This window comes from Tachysurus fulvidraco, chromosome 1 (genome assembly GCF_022655615.1).
Source record: "Tachysurus fulvidraco isolate hzauxx_2018 chromosome 1, HZAU_PFXX_2.0, whole genome shotgun sequence".
NCBI lineage: Eukaryota > Metazoa > Chordata > Actinopteri > Siluriformes > Bagridae > Tachysurus > Tachysurus fulvidraco.
Genome location: NC_062518.1, coordinates 17,391,684 through 17,409,183, shown reverse-complemented (window position 1 = coordinate 17,409,183; position 17,500 = coordinate 17,391,684). Strand labels below are relative to the sequence as shown.

Here is a 17,500-nt window from a genome sequence, read left to right as displayed (position 1 = left end):
CGTGTTTTTTCTCCTCAGGTTTATAATAATCCATAATATTCTCTCACACAAGAAGTGCATCATTTTCTCTTTCTAACAACACCCCCCCACACACACACAGCTATGTAAATGTAGTGATTATAATCAGTGTGTTTGTTTAGAAATCACTACACGCTTCAGTCTGCTGCTCTCAGAGCTAAATGATGGGGTGTGTAAAATAAATAGGCAGGAAGATGGATAAACTCATGAATGGATGATTTAAGGGATGCATGGATGGACGCATGGATAGACAGACTACAGACAGACAGATAGATGGTGAGTCGGATGCTTTCTTTTAGTTGATAGATGGCAAGTGAACTGATGGACAGTCGTGCATCAGGGGGTGAATAATGAATGGATGAACAGGCTGCTGAAGTGATGTATCAGTGCACTTAATGATGGATGGATGGATGGAGAGTTTACAGATAGAAAGACTGATAGAAAGATTACAGAGAAATGGAGACATTAGTGTTAAGATGTTGATGGATGGATGGACAGATAAGTTAATGTAGAGATAGATTCTCTAGCCACCCATCAATCCTTTTATCATTCATCTAGTCCAGGGGTCGGCAACCCGCGGCTCCGGAGCCGCAAGTGGCTCTTTCATACCTCTGCTGCGGCTCACTGTAGATTTGGAAAATAAATATTTAATTTAAATTTTTTTATTTTTGTTAGTTAGTTTTTAAAAAAATGTAATTCTAAATTCTAAGATCATGATGCTCTTGTAACATTAAAATAGACCGTGTTTAATTATTATTATTATTTTTTTTTTGGTCGCTCAAAATATGCGTCATAACTACCGACTTGCAAAATCCGACACACAGAAGCAGGGCAGTTTTGGTTTGCTGCAGCCGGCAAGTTAAATTTTTTTTATGTCATGCATGGCTGTCAAGTGTCACGCATTGAGAGTGACAGTCATGCATTTGGGTCTTTTCTCACACTCTCCCGCCGCACATCATATTCTCACGCAGAAAAACTTTTTGACTATCATATATTTAATAAGCCGCAGCGCCCAAAATGTATCAGTCCGCACTTCTGTGGAATCGGGCAGGAATCAAGCGCGTCTCAGTTATTAGTCAAGCCTGACACTTATCAGCCAATCAAAAAAGAGGCTACACAACAGCCAATCAGAAAATAGCAATATCTGGGAAAGATTTAACGCAACATCCAATGAAAAAAAGCGAGGGATTGGAGAGGTCATGCTTGCCTGTTTTCGAAACTTGAGAGCCCTGGTCATGAATACGAAGGACTCAATTATATATTAAACATTTTATTTGAAAGTAACCTTCAACCCAGCGTCTTTTTCTTAAGGTCAGTTCAAACTGTTCAAAATATTTTTGTTTGCCTGCAGAAATAAAATTGCGTTTACTCGGTAGCAGTTAATTGATTTCATAAATGCAACACACTGCAGTTTTGTCTATACTTTCTATAAAGGTAAAAAACGATATATGCAGTGTTATCTTCATTTTAGATGTCAAAAGGGTTTTGTGGCTCCCTGTGGTAATTTTTCTGTGGGAAACGGGTCCAAATGGCTCTTTGAGTGTTTAAGGTTGCTGACCCCTGGTCTAGTCTATACATCTACCCACCCATCCTCCTGTTTCACCAAATAGATCTGCTTTAACACACTGATGTGTGTGTGTGTGTGGGGGGGGGGGGGGCGTGTGTGGGTGTGTGTGCGTGTGTGTATGTGTGGGTGTATGTGTGTGTGTGTGTGTGTGTGTGTGAGAGAAAGACTAAAAGTGAATCATTTTAATAAACAGAGTTTACTCAGTTCAATTCAATACAAAATCAATACAGATTTATTTGTGTAGCGGTTTTAACAACGTACATCGTCTCAAAACAGCTTTACACAACATAGGAAACACAAGAAATTAATAAAATAATACAAGAAATTTTATATCATACAAAGATTACTATACTACAAAAAGTCAAGTTTAATAGAAACAGAAAATCGAGTCTGGATGCATCCTGACCTAGAAACCACCGAGAAGTGTAAAGTCATTTGTCCTGAAGATGTGGGAAAACATCAGGGTCCATCTTCACCTCTGACTGTCATACAGCACTGATCGCATTAAAATAAACCTCTGCTACTGTCTGGCAAAATGAATCAACACCTTCTGACCAATCAGAACCCAGATGTGAGCAGGGCTGTGGTGCAGGACTGAATTAAAGAGGGTCAGAATGGAGATGTTCTACAGTCTCTGGAGAAGAAGCAGATCTCGTCACTTTAGTCACACACTAACAGCCACAATGAGCCCATCTGCACCCCAACAATACACTCAGGAGGCATGATGATGACGATAAAGATGATGATGAAGATGAAGAAGAGGAGGCGAAAGGCATACTGTGTAGTTCACACACTCTGATGATGATCTGACGACTTCAGACAGAGAACACATGGTGGCTGTCAGCTGGAAAACAAACACAGCAGTGATCTGGACAGCTCTGCTCTTTCTGAATAGTGTGTGTGTGTGTGTGTGTGTGTGTGTGTGTGTGTGTGTGTGTGTGTGTGTGTGTGTGTGTGTGTGTGTGTGCCAGCCACACACACCCCCTGCCCACATGGCTGACAAACAGACGAACCGAATTTCCACAATTAGCTTCTCGTTAGCTTGATTTGCTGAGCTCACATGTGCCATCTGTCTCAGTCATGAACAGCACAGACACAAAGTCCTGAAGAACACAGTGAGATCTTCTCTCTGCTGTGCTGAAGGATCCCCAGTGAATTCTGGCTACAGACACAGGAATGTCTCCAGTCTCCACAGCGAGGGCTGGAGGAGAAGGTTACAGGTGGCTAATTACTTTCTCCAGATGCTAAGCTCTCTCATCCCTCTCTCATTTTCTTGAGCGAAGAAAATATCTTGAATTTGGACGAATGTAGCTCATGTTTCTTATTATGAAGTTATTATAAATCAACCAGCAGGTTATTGATCAAATAGCAGGTTATTGATCCTGTGTTAGATGCTTTTTATCATTTCACACTCTTGCCCGATCATTTCTTTGTGCTTCAGGAGATTCTCTGGCAGCAGAACTGGATCACTGTGACTGTAATGGAGACTTCTGGCTGCTGGTCACGTTCCTCCGATTGTTTCCAGGGTCTCGTTCCAGGTGTATGATCATGTGATCTTTGCGATTCTCTGCCTTGTCTCTGGCTTTATTTAGTCGTTTCCTGTCTTTCTGACAGGACTGTTCCCTCTCCTGTACCGTCGCTGTCGGCCTTCATCTGGACTGGTCTCAGGGATTAGTCAGGTTCAGCTGTGTGTGTTTGTGATGATGTTTCTGTAAGAGCTACGCCTGGCCTTGTCCTGTCTCTGGACAGACTCCCTCTGGCATGGTCTGCTCTTCCATCCCTCTCTTGTTTATGAGGATTTCCTGCTGGAGAAGCAGACCCAGCATGGGAAAAGATGTGATGTCATTAGAAGAATGATGCAGAGAGAAAATGGCGTCATGTTTGAGGCCTTTAGTGTATTCTAGCTTTATGCTAGCTTTTGATTTGTAGTAATATTAATGTTACACTATCGCACATGCACACGAAGAAATCCCTGATGTCTCTTGCTCTAGCGACTGTTTACAGACCCCCAGGGCCCTACACAGTTTTTCTTAGAGAATTCACAGATTTTCTCTCAGACCTATTGGTTAACTTTGACAAAGCATTAATTGTAGGAGATTTTAACATTCATGTTGACGACACAAACGACGTTTTAGGACTCACATTTATGGACTTACTAAACTCACTTGGGCTCAAACAAAACATCACTAGTGCAAATCATCGACGTAACCACACACTAGATTTAATAATATCACACAGAATAGATGTCACTGATATAGATATCATACCTCAAAGTGATGACATCACAGACCATTACCTTATAATGTACACACTACCTATAAAACAGACTAACTATGTCGACCCAAGTTATCGACTCAGTAGAACCATTATTCCGACCACCAAAGACAGATTCACAAATAACCTGCCTGATCTGTCTGGACTTCTTACTGTACCCTCAAACTCAAACGACCTAGATGTAATGACTAACAGCATAGACGCTATATTCACTAGTACACTAGACACTGTTGCCCCAGTCAGATTACAGAAGGTTAGAGATAAAACACTTGCACCATGGTATAATAGTCATACTCACACCCTCAAGAGGGAGACCCGTAACCTCGAACGGAAATGGAGAAAAACTAAATTAGAGGTTTTTAGAATTGTGTATAAGGACAGTATGTCCAGCTACAGACAGGCTCTAAAAGCTGCCAGAGCTGAGCACCTGAGCAAACTCATAGAAAATAACCAGAACAATCCCAGGTTTTTATTTAGCACAGTGGCTAGTTTAACAAAAAACAGAAATCTGAACACACTATTCCATCACAGTTCAGTAGTGAGGATTTTATGAGATTCTTCACTGATAAAATCGAAAGTATCAGAAATAAAATAGGTGACGCGCAACATATGAGAGCAACCAGTGACACAATCTCACAATGACACAAGGCTTTACACAGATTTACAAGTACAGGACAGGAAGAGTTAGATAAACTTATTACTACAGCTAAATCAACAACATGTTCACTAGACCCCATCCCAACTAAACTACTGAAAGAAGTGTTACATAAAGCTGGTGAGCCTCTTCTTAATATCATTAACTCCTCGTTATCTTTAGGTTACGTCCCGAAGTCTTTTAAGTTGGCAGTTATTAGGCCACTCATCAAAAAACCTAACTTAGACCCTAATGAACTATCAAATTACAGACCTATCTCACACCTCCCGTTTATGTCTAAAATACTTGAAAAGGTTGTGTCTGTTCAACTGAGCTCCTTCTTACAGGAGAGCAACATCCTTGAAGAGTTTCAGTCAGGTTTCAGGCCCCATCATAGCACAGAAACTGCACTTGTTAAAGTTACAAACGACTTGTTCTTAGCTTCGGACCAAGATTGTATGTCACTATTAGTTCTACTTGACCTTAGTGCTGCATTTGACACTATAGACCACAACATTCTTCTAGCTCACTTAAATTACACAGGTATTCATGGACAGGCTTTAAACTGGTTTAGATCCTACCTGTCTGATCGATACCATTTTGTAGAATTAAATGGTGAATCCTCCAGTTTATTACCAGTTAATTATGGGGTCCCTCAAGGATCAGTTCTCGGACCTCTGCTTTTCTCTATATACATGCTTCCAATAGGGAACATTATTAGAAGACATGGGATTAGTTTCCATTGTTATGCTGATGACACACAGTTATATATCTCATCAAAACCAGATGAAATAGCCACAGTGTCCAAATTAACTCAATGCCTTAGAGAGATAAAAGACTGGATGAGCTGCAACTTTCTATTGTTAAACTCCGATAAGACAGAAATGCTACTCATAGGTCCAAAAACCAGAGCACAGAAACTCTCACAACTTAACTCCCATTTAGAGGGATGTACTGTTACTAGTAGCTCGACAGTGAAAGACCTCGGTGTTATATTAGACAGTAACTTGTCTTTTAAAAATCATATCGCTCATATTACCAAAACAACATTCTTCCACCTTAGAAATATCACCAAGCTGAGAAACATCCTGTCTGTATCTGATCTGTATCTTCATGACCTCTAGACTGGACTATTGTAATGCATTACTAGGTGGTTGTCCTGCATCTTTAATAAATAGGTTACAGTTAGTCCAAAATGTAGCTGCCAGAGTTCTCACTAGGACAAGAAAGTATGACCATATAACCCCAATGTTATCATCTCTACACTGGCTACCAGTTAAGTATAGAATTGACTACAAACTGCTGCTACTTACGTACAAGGCTCTTAATGGTTTAGCTCCCATGTATCTAACTAGTCTTCTAACATGTTACAATCCTTCACGCTCTCTGAGATCACAAAACTCAGGACTTTTGGTAGTTCCCAGAATATCTAAGTCTACTAAAGGTGGTAGAGCGTTTTCGTATTTAGCTCCCAAACTTTGGAATAGTCTTCCTGATAGTGTTCGGGGCTCAGACACACTTTCCCAGTTTAAATGTAAATTAAAAACTCATCTCTTTAGTCAAGCGTACACATAATACATCCCATAATATCATGCACCAGTACATAAGACCTGCACATTTTTATGAACAGCAGATATGTTAATCCCTTTCCACTGCTTCTCTCTTTGTACCCATCCCGAGGCATCCAGACATTGTACCAGCTCCCAACGTCCTCTGTGGGACGAAGCCTTTGGACGTCCACTGAGCCGAGGCCGACTCTAAGAATCCTGAGACATCTCCAGTTAGACTCTGTGATACTAAGGAGATCCGAAGTCCATGATCCTTACACCAATACAACATTTATCTGACTGTATATTACAATCACTCCCCCAGTGTCACCCATATGAGGATGGGTTCCCCGTTGAGTCCGGTTCCTCTCAAGGTTTCTTCCTTTACCAATTTAAGGGAGTTTTTCCTTGCCACTGCTGCCTGAGTCACCTCAGACTTACTCATAGGGGAATAAATACATACACATTGTGAACTATATACATCTAATAATAACCTAGAATTTTTATTCTGTAAATTCTTATTTCTTTTATTATTCGTTATTTCCTTTATCATTAATTATGTCTTCCTTCTGCTCTATGTTTATGTTCTGTAAAGCTGCTTTGAGACAATGTCTATTGTAAAAAGTGCTATACAAATAAACTTGAATTGAATTGAATTGAATTAATATGTGAAGCCTTTAGCTTTATTTTCTGCCACTTTGGGCCAGATTGCTGACCCTAACCCTGACCCTGACCCTAACCCTAACCCTGACCCTAACCCTGACCCTAACCCTGACCCTGATGGTACACTGTACACAGTTAGCTCACAGATGCCAGAAAGCAGACATTTGAAAGGGAAGAAGTGTCTGTTGTTCTCACTGCCCTGATTTTAGAACTGCTCTCTCTCTCTCTCTCTTAGACCTGCTCTCTCTCTCTCTCTCTCTCTCTCTCTCTCTCTCTCTCTCTCTCTCTCTCTCAGACCTGGGATGAGTTTCTCCAGCTATGTTCTGTGGGAAAACTCCAACGAAGCTGCTGTGATGCCATCACTGTCATTTGTCCCCTTGATTTGTCCTTTCTCTGATTACTCCCACTGGCTTTGTCTCATCTTTGTGATCGCTCCCTTTGGCCTTGTCTCAGTTCTGTGATCGCTCCCTTTGGCCTTGTCTCAGTTCTGTGATCGCTCCCTTTGGCCTTGTCTCAGTTCTGTGATCGCTCCCTTTGGCCTTGTCTCAGTTCTGTGATCGCTCCCTTTGGCCTTGTCTCGTTTCTGTGATCGCTCCCTTTGGCCTTGTCTCGTTTCTGTGATCGCTCCCTTTGGCCTTGTCTCAGTTCTGTGATCGCTCCCTTTGGTCTTGTCTCGTTTCTGTGATCGCTCCCTTTGGCCTTGTGTCGTTTCTGTGATCGCTCCCTTTGGCCTTGTCTCAGTTCTGTGATCGCTCCCTTTGGCCTTGTCTCAGTTCTGTGATCGCTCCCTTTGGCCTTGTCTCAGTTCTGTGATCGCTCCCTTTGGCCTTGTCTCAGTTCTGTGATCGCTCCCTTTGGCCTTGTCTCAGTTCTGTGATCGCTCCCTTTGGCCTTGTCTCGTTTCTGTGATCGCTCCCTTTGGCCTTGTCTCGTTTCTGTGATCGCTCCCTTTGGCCTTGTCTCGTTTCTGTGATCGCTCCCTTTGGCCTTGTCTCAGTTCTGTGATCGCTCCCTTTGGCCTTGTAGTATTTTTGTGCAAAAACATGACAATTTAATTTTCACTGAGCAGAAGGTTCAGCTGGAGCTGTCACAGTCTCAGGGTTAAACATGGCCTACATACACAGGGGACGGGATGAGTGTGTGTGTGTGTGTGTGTGTGTGTAAATACATTATTGATTCTGTAATTGATTCTTATTAAAGCAACACAGTACAAAACTGCAATTCAGAACAACGGCTGTATTGAACAGTAGCTCTGTACAGGACAATGTGATGATAATCATTATTAGTGTTGACTTGACGATGTCTCCTGTATTGTGTTCAGCAGTAATAGTGTGTTCAATAGCCTGGAGCTTCTCCCAGTGTGTGTTCTTCTCCAGCTTCTCCCAGCCGGTGGTGGTGGTATCAGACAGTGGAAAGGGGCAAATGATGCAGAATTTAAAGCTGTGGGTGCCAGTAGTGATGGAGACAGGAATACTTTTTCAAAGGGCATCACTCTCTATATTTATTTCACTCCAAATCATTAAATTCAAAATCTTTTTGGTGTCCTACAGAGTTCAGAAGCAAGCAAAATCAAAACGGCAATTAGAGAAAATACTGTTGATATCACAGCTTCAGCCTCCTGCAGGGAATAATGGCAGGGCTGAGGAGAAGAGCACAAGACTACAAAGAAATCAGAGTGATGACTGATACTGGGGTGACGTGGTCCTCCGAGATAAAGAGCTCAGGAACATATTCTGTAGGTGTGATATGTTGCTGGAAACTGACTCCAAGTGTTTTAAAGCCAGGTTAAAGAGGTGGAGATGTAAGACCCTCGTCTGAAGGATGAGACGAGTGACAACACCTTCATTCTGCAGGAACTCTAACAGCTGAGTGTGATTTAACACTTTATCTCACAACCTAAGAGTAATGCTGGATAAAGAGGGGGAAAAGAGGAAGACAGGGTGAAGACAGGAGTGGAGAGAATAACAGGGTGTGAAAGAGAAAGAACAAGGAAGAGGAGAAATGAGAGAGAGAGAGAGAGAGAATTATTATAATGTGCTTTGGAGAATAAATGCCTTAGGCTATAGGTGTGTTTATATGTGTGTGTGTGTGTGTGTGTGTGTGTGTGTGTGTGTGTGTGTGTGTGTGTATAATAAGGACAATTCTGTCCACTATGTAATACACACAGATGAAGATGAATAAAGGGCAGAGTCGTGCTGTTGCCTGAAGCAATATAAGGAAAACTCTCTCTCTGTCTGTGTGTGTGTGTTTGTGTGTGTGTGTGTAGTGGGGGTGTCTAAGAAGAGATGAAGATGAAGAGATAAATGTTTCTTTTATAGGTCTGACTTTCCAGTAAAAGAAAGTTTGGGTGGCTTTATAATGCTGCTGTCTTCCTCTCTGTCTATCTGTCTGCCTCTCTGTCTGTCAGTCTGTCTCTCTGTCTGTCTGTCTGCCCCCTGTCTGTCTGCCCCTCTGTCTGTCTGTCTGCCTCTCTGTCTGTCTGTCTGACTGATGAATCTCTCCTTTACCTATTAAAACCAACGTGATGGAGGAACTGTTTACAGTCTGCACTTTTAACATGATTCATCTGAGTGTCTATTAGTGACAGAACCTTCAAATAAACATCCTGCATCAAGAGCTTAAAACACCGGTGATGATAAAAAGATTGCTGCAGCTTCAGATAGATACACACACGCACGCACGCACACACACACACACACACACACACACACACACAAACACAGACACAAGGGGGTAGGAGAGAGATAGTGAGATGTAACTCAGTGTCAGGCTGTGAAATGAGATTCAGAGGTGTGACCTAGCGGAGTATCATGTTGAATGTGAACTCTATGTGTGTGTGTGTGTGTGTGTGTGTGTGTGTGTGTGTGTGTGTGTGTGTGTGTGTGTGTGTGTGTGTGTGTGTGCATCTATCTGAAGCTGCAGCAATCTTGATGCACCATGTTGGACTGGTGTTGTAATGTATGTTGGGGTGGTGTAATGTGTTACATTATGTTAAAGACATTATGAGGGTGGGGTTAAATGTTACATGCTGCAAAGACACTGTGAGGGTGGGGATAAATTGTACATGGTGTCAAGATACTGTGAGGGTGGGGTTAAATTGTACATGGTGTTAAGACACTGAGGGTGGGGTTAAATGTTACATGCTGTTAAGACACTGAGGGTGGGGTTAAATGTTACATGCTGCAAAGACACTGTGAGGGTGGGTTAAATGTTACATGGTGTTAAGACACTGAGGGTGGGGTTAAATGTTACATGGTGTTAAGACACTGAGGGTGAGGTTAAATGTTACATGGTGTTAAGACACTGAGGGTGAGGTTAAATGTTACATGGTGTTAAGACACGGTGAGGGTAGGGTTAAATTGTACATGGTGTTAAGACACTGAGGGTGGGGTTAAATTGTACATGGTGTTAAGACACTGAGGGTGGGGTTAAATGTTACATGGTGTTAAGACACTGAGGGTGGGGTTAAATTGTACATGGTGTTAAGACACGGTGAGGGTGGGGTTAAATTGTACATAGTGTTAAGACACGGTGAGGGTGGGGTTAAATGTTACATGGTGTTAAGACACGGTGAGGGTGGGGTTAAATTGTACATGGTGTTAAGACACGGTGAGGGTGGGGTTAAATGTTACATGGTGTTAAGACACGGTGAGGGTGGGGTTGAATGTCACATGGTGTTAAGACACGGTGAGGGTGGGGTTAAATGTTACATGGTGTTAAGACACTGAGGGTGGGGTTAAATTGTACATGGTGTTAAGACACGGTGAGGGTGGGGTTAAATGTTATATGGTGTCAAGACACTGAGGGTGGGGTTAAATGTTACATGGTGTTAAGACATGGTGAGGGTGGGGTTAAATGTTATATGGTGTCAAGACACTGAGGGTGGGGTTAAATTGTACATGGTGTTAAGACACGGTGAGGGTGGGGTTAAATGTTACATGGTGTTAAGACACTGAGGCTGGGGTTAAATGTTACATGGTGTTAAGACACGGTGAGGGTGGGGTTAAATGTTACATGGTGTTAAGAAACGCTGAGGGTGGGGTTAAATGTTACATGATGTTAAGACACTGAGGGTGGGGTTAAATGTTACATGGTGTTAAGACACGGTGAGGGTGGGGTTAAATGTTACATGGTGTTAAGACACGGTGAGGGTGGGGTTAAATGTTACATGGTGTTAAGACACTGAGGGTGGGGTTAAATGTTACATGGTGTTAAGACACGGTGAGGGTGGGGTTAAATGTTACATGGTGTTAAGACACGGTGAGGGTGGGGTTAAATGTTACATGGTGTTAAGACACGGTGAGGGTGGGGTTAAATGTTACATGATGTTAAGACACGGTGAGGGTGGGGTTAAATGTTATATGGTGTCAAGACACTGAGGGTGGGGTTAAATGTTACATGGTGTTAAGACACGGTGAGGGTGGGGTTAAATGTTATATGGTGTCAAGACACTGAGGGTGGGGTTAAATTGTACATGGTGTTAAGACACGGTGAGGGTGGGGTTAAATGTTACATGGTGTTAAGACACGGCGAGGGTGGGGTTAAATGTTACATGGTGTTAAGACACGGCGAGGGTGGGGTTAAATGTTACATGGTGTTAAGACACGGCGAGGGTGGGGTTGAATGTCACATGGTGTTAAGACACGGTGAGGGTGGGGTTAAATGTTACATGGTGTTAAGACACGGCGAGGGTGGGGTTAAATGTTACATGGTGTTAAGACACGGCGAGGGTGGGGTTAAATGTTAGATGGTGTTATGAATCTCTAACCAGTAAAAACACTGTTAGCCTTTATAATGTTTATCGCGTTGATTCCTGCTTTTGAACACGAAAAGCTTCTTAAATTAAAGCACCCCTAAATCAGTCCTTCCAATAACCAAACTCATAAACAGGACAGAAACACGGAGCTGCTCTTTATTGCCTGCTTCATTTGCATTTTATAACTTCTGTCCCGTGAATACAAAAGGCTGTAAACTCAATTACTCTTAAAAAAAAAAAAGAAAACTTCAATTATCTGGAGCAATCGAGCTGTAGAGTGTGTTGTTATTAACACTTGTGTTCCTGTTATAAATGCATGTAATTAATATTCACTGTTCAGAACGTTAAGGTTTTATCTCTTCTGTAGAAAAGCACTCATTTCTGTCTGTTTGTCTGTCTCCTTTTAGACAGATGCTGATGTGAGACTGACACAACTGCACAAATATATCACAATTCTGAAGAAGAGTGAGCTGAAAAGGTCAGAGGTCATGAGTCACTTCATTGGAGATTGATGCTATAAACCCTTAATACGGAACTCTTAAAATGGGGCCATTGTTTTGCACTTTGTGCCTCCTACAGTGCTGATTGCCCTAAAGACATTCCTGAAACTGTGTCTTTCTAATCCTTTGGCTACCTCCTGACTGAGGCCACTTTTTTAATCTCTTTTCTTTTTGCTCTTAATCAAAGTAAATCCAACTCTTACTAAGAAAAAATGGCCACAAGAACATTCAGCCTCTCTAAGTCCTCTTCCCATGCAATCGCTTTCATTTTTCTTACCCTGTTTTTACTCCCACTACCAACATTAGTGAGGGGTGACTGCTGGCTAATCGAGGGCGATAAAGGTTATGTGTGGTTGGCAATCTGCAGCCAGAACCAGCCACCATTTGAGACAATCCCTCAGCACATCAACAACACTGTGCATGACCTGCGTCTGAACGAAAACAAGCTGAAGGCCATCTTCTTCAGCTCCATGAGTCGTTTCACTAACCTCACCGATCTCAATCTCACCAAGAATGAGATCTCCTATATCGAAGATGGTGCCTTTGCAGGGCAGGCTAACCTTCAAGTGCTACAACTGGGCTACAACAAGCTAACGAACCTTACAGAAGGGATGCTTAGGGGCCTAGGGAGAATGCAGTGCTTGTTTTTGCAGCACAACCTCATTGAAGTGATTGCCACCAATGCGTTTTGGGAGAGTCCCAATCTGAGCAGCATTGACCTGTCTTCTAACAAACTAGCGAAGTTGGACCAGTCTACATTCACAGTTCTCGGACGTCTAATGGTGTGTGAACTAGCAGGGAATCCTTTTCATTGTGGCTGTGAGCTCTATAGCTTCCTAACCTGGCTGGATGCCTTTAATAATGTCACACACACCTATGATAGGCTGCAGTGCGAAACCCCCAAGGAACTTTCTGGATATCCTTTACTAAGTCCAGTTGCCAGCCACATCCGCAATGCCCACTCTATCTTATCATCCATTTGCAAAGATGGAGTTATTATTCCTGGGATGACGTCCTTGCCTCCAGATTTTGATTCTTCTGGACTAGGTCCGGATATCCCTGATCAGATGGGACCATATCATCAACCCACAACCTCGTCAACTGTGATTCCATCTTACAGCCCTAGCATCCGGCTTCATTCCGTTTCACTGTCATCGGCTTCTTTACTGGTTCAGATTCCTCGACCTTACAGCAAGATGTATATCCTGGTACAGTACAACCATAGCTATGTCTCCGATATTATGAACCTTAAGAAAAAGAAAGAGATAGTCACACTCAACACACTGAAACCCCACACAGATTACACCTTTTGCGTAGCCTCAATTCGTAATTCACAGCGATACAACCACACTTGTTTAAATTTTGCCACAAGATCTCCAGGACCTGATGATCTGCGTGCTGGGCCGTCGACCACCACCCACTACATAATGACCATTCTGGGCTGTCTGTTCGGTATGGTCATCGTGTTGGGCTTGGTGTACTACTGCCTACGCAGGCGGCGGATTCAGGAGGAGAAAGAGAACTCAATAAGTGTCAAGAAGACTATCTTAGAAATGCGCTATGGCCCTGAGGCAGCAGCTGCAGCTGCCAAAGACCCCTCTGTTTTGCAGAAGCTCCAGGAACAAGTTCACCATCAGCACTACCACAGCAAGTTGTCCCAGTCCACTTCCTCTAGCATAGGAATGCTCCACAGTTCTGCCAACACCAGCTCCTCTCGGCTCTCAACACTTCCCCAGACTGACAAGATGGCCACTGCTTTCTCAGAGGCCATTAGCAGCAGTAAGGGGAACTACATGGACGTGAGAGGGGAGGAACGTCTAAAGGATGGAGCAATGCCAATTTCAGAGGATGAGATAAGGCGGGAGGTGAATGGAATAGGTGCAGGAGAGGAGGACTCGGACGATGGTGAGCGAGGATCGACATCTGAGATCTCCACCATTGCTATGGAGGTGGACAAAGTAAACCAGATCATCAACAACTGCATAGATGCACTAAAACTGGACTCGGGAGTTCCAGCCTCCACAGCTGAAAAATCTTCCCCTCCACTTCCACAGTGTAGCACTTCCTCCTCCAGAGGACTCATCCCACTTTCTCCAACAACAACAGACACATGCCCAATCATGTCTTCTCCAAAAATCCCCCATCTACCCCCTGTGCCTCTAGTCATGCCTCTGTCAGAGAGACCGGGAATCAGTGGAGGCGGTTTTCTATCCCCACCCTACAGGGACCCACCTCCAGTTACAGCGGCACGCCCTTTACAGCGGCAACTGAGTGCTGATGCGGCTGTTGTGGCTCTCAACGTGAAGAATCGTTGTGGTGTTTCCTCTGGAATGGCCAGTAAGAACACAAGGGTCTTTAGCTTAGATGTTCCTGAGCCTCGGAGTCCAGATTCCTTCAAGTTTCCGGAAAAAGGCAGTCCTGTTCGATGCGGGGAGCCCCTAAATAGGCTCCCTCTGGTGGGGGTTCAAGGGGGCAATAATAGCAGGGGAGAAGGTGGCAACGGGGGAGGAGGGGGAGCCGGTGGTGGCAGTGGTGGTTCGGGTGGATGTGGTGGTGTAGTTCCAGCTCAACAGCACCTCCTGGAGGTGCACCCAGACTACCACTGCTCAGAGCACCGACACTCCTTCCCCGCTCTCTACTATGAGGATGCCGCCGACTCCCCTGCCCAGAAGGCTTCCTTCCTAAAGCCCCTCTCTCGCACCAAGAGGGACACTGCCTATTCCCAGCTCTCGCCACGTCACCACAACTACTCGGGATACTCATCCAGCCCCGAATACACATCTGAGACCACTCTGAAGATCTGGGAGCGTTTTCGTCCTTACAAAAAGAGCCCTCGTCAGGACGCCTACATAGCAGCTGGGCACGCGCTTCGGAAGAAAGTTCAGTTCGCAAAAGACGAGGATTTGCATGACATTCTTGACTTTTGGAAAGGGGTATCTGCACAGCAGAAACTGTAAATCGATGGAGAGGCACTACAGCACATGGCTGCAGAGAAGAGAGAAGTGGGTCTTGAGAAAGCTAAGTACTTTGGTCTTCAAGTGAATCCACAGAGACAAGCGTTTGAATGAAGTCTGGATTACACACAGTATCATAAAGGTGTTGGAAATGGGTAGATCATTAATTGATCAAAATTGCACATGAAATTGGGTTTTTAATCAGAGTTCAGAATGACCAAATTTCATTGCTGAAACTTTTCATTTCTGTTGTCTGCAATCATTCGAGTTTAATTTCAAAAGGAAAACATACTCAAGTAAGTGATTAGTGGTATTTGTGTTATCTTGCCTAGGTTTAGGGACAACAATAACGCATGGTTATTTTGTTAATTGTTCTCAGCTTTAATTGAAAAGATAAATAGCAGGTTTGAATTTAGCACAGCTATTTAAATGGCAAATTCTGTAAACCCTGCTCCATCTGTTCACCCACTCTATTCAGTCTAAGCATGCTCATTGATTCGTGACATCTACACATGTTTCTCCCAGTGCATTGGGCTTGCTTTTCATTGCACAGGCAGAGAATTGCTTATACTTTACATTCAGGAAGCATAGCAGCTCATATTGAAGCTGTTATTTATTTATTTATTTATTTATTTATTTATTTATCCTCTCTTGTAGCACAGCGAGGTCTAATTTATTACTTTCCAGATTTTGCCTGGGAGATTCGCTGTTCATTTGTGATTCTGGAACAAATGCTACCAAAATGTAAGAGGACTGTAGGGGATTTGAGCGAACAAAAATGAAATGAAAAGGAGGATCCACGGTGTGATGGTGCTCTGTCAGAAAAGGCACAGGCTTTAAGAAACAGCAGCCTTCAATTTGTACAGTTGTACATCATAACACAGATACTTATGCTAATGCAAATGCTATGTTTTTGTCATTACTCTGATGTGTGTTATTTCCAGTTAGTTCTGTGATGAACGATGCATAAGATGGATGCTTTATCTAATGTAGTCGTACTCTTTTAATTGGAACAAGATTGAAAACTAGTCGTGAATATACTTTTAGTTGATTTGTCCAAGCACAGCAAGTCAACGAGGCTTGCTAACTTATCTAAAGTTATCTAAGGTTTTTATATTAGAATTATTTCAATAACCTGGCATGATTGATTACATTTTCTTCTCTTCCTGCATTCCTTCCAATCCCATAGCGACTTACTACTAGCGATTCATCTATTTTTTAAATCAGGCACTGTTATATGAAATACCGGGAGAACCTTATCCGGAATAATCTGGTAAATGATATACCCTTCTGGAGGTAAGGTGTTACAGGTGTTACAGGGGTGACATAGTGCTGATATTAACACTGCCACACTCAACATGTGATTAGAATTATTTGTGCATGGTCCAGTGAGGTTGAAACCCATAATGCACGACACCCATGGGGTCTCCAACTGATCCCTCGATGACGAATGAATTGGATAAGGGAATAAATTACAGCAGATCTAAACTCTGTGGCCATCAAAATTATACACCAGGCTTCCTGACCTGCAGTCAGTTTGACTAACACAGATTTGGTATCGCTAGCTGGCTTATTAGCTTAGTTGTGCTGCAAGCTATCAGATTTCTGTTTGTTTATACATCTGAGAGTAAACTCACTGTGGCATCAGGTTTCTGCCTGGTTAATTACTGTGTATTGATCCTTTTGATAAGTGTGTTCAGAGCACGGCATTTAAGACAGACTAAAATACGCCCAGCGCAGGTGAATAAAGTCAACATCGCACATGAATACAGATCGATACTGTGTAATTGAGAATTGACCCAGCCAGGGCAAAAGCAGCCAATCCCCCTGGGGGCTATTTTAAAACCAAATTCATATTAGACAGTCGAAAGGATGGGTTTGGTTCTAGAGTAATTTTGACCTTAAACAAGTTTTCTGTAATTGGATATAAGACCTGAACAGAGTTCCATTGCCCCTGAGAGCTCAGAGTTAATAAGATTTAATCCAAGCATTAATGCACACACTTAACAGGAGTCTAATTCAAGCTGGGTAAGATTAAAGGACTGTTTTCAGTTCTGTCTAATAGTTAAATATATAAGACGTAACGTGTGATTAATGCTGCCACGGTGAAATTTATATGATTACAGTTCAGTGTAGATTCTCAAGTTGGGTCATTGTCCAGAGTGCACTTCAGGATGGAGGAAATGAGGCCACAGAGAAAGGAACTGCTCAGTGCTTTTGATCAGCTGAACGCATAAGGACCCTGGCACACCAACCTCACCACCTACCCCATCCTGGGGTAAAGGGCAGCATCACACCTGAGAGTTGCTGTATTAGTCTCCTGGCCAGCAGGCGCAGTGCTCTTTGTTCATGATCACAGTGTCATAGAAAGAATAAACTTCTCCCAAACCCCATAATCCTGCACTAATGATCATAACTAGCAAACCTTCTTGGTGACAGTAAATGTAGCCGAGCACATAGGACTAATCCCCATTATTACATGTGTTTAAAGGTGATGTCACACTCGGAGCTGTTTGGGGTTGGAGCTTGTGCATTTCTTCACTTCTGTGATTCTCTAATTAGAAAGCAGTTCATCTGTTTTTATTTA

The 17,500-nt window shown here is 42.9% G+C and overlaps 1 protein-coding gene across 3 annotated transcripts in view; it reads left to right on the top strand.

Annotated features, from left to right (window-relative positions):
• The window catches only part of elfn2a (extracellular leucine-rich repeat and fibronectin type III domain containing 2a), a 61,283-nt gene that overhangs the window by 41,569 nt on the left and 2,214 nt on the right, over positions 1-17,500 (top strand). For 2 of the 3 annotated variants that reach the window (XM_027153584.2, XM_027153582.2), the window contains one exon: positions 11,867-17,500. This exon is cut by the window's right edge and continues 2,214 nt beyond it. In XM_027153584.2, the coding sequence (XP_027009385.2) occupies positions 12,172-14,916 (2,745 nt within the window). In that variant the 5' untranslated portion in view covers positions 11,867-12,171 and the 3' untranslated portion in view covers positions 14,917-17,500. The remainder of the gene's footprint in view (positions 1-11,866) is intronic. The other variant, XR_007144318.1, reaches the window with a different exon arrangement.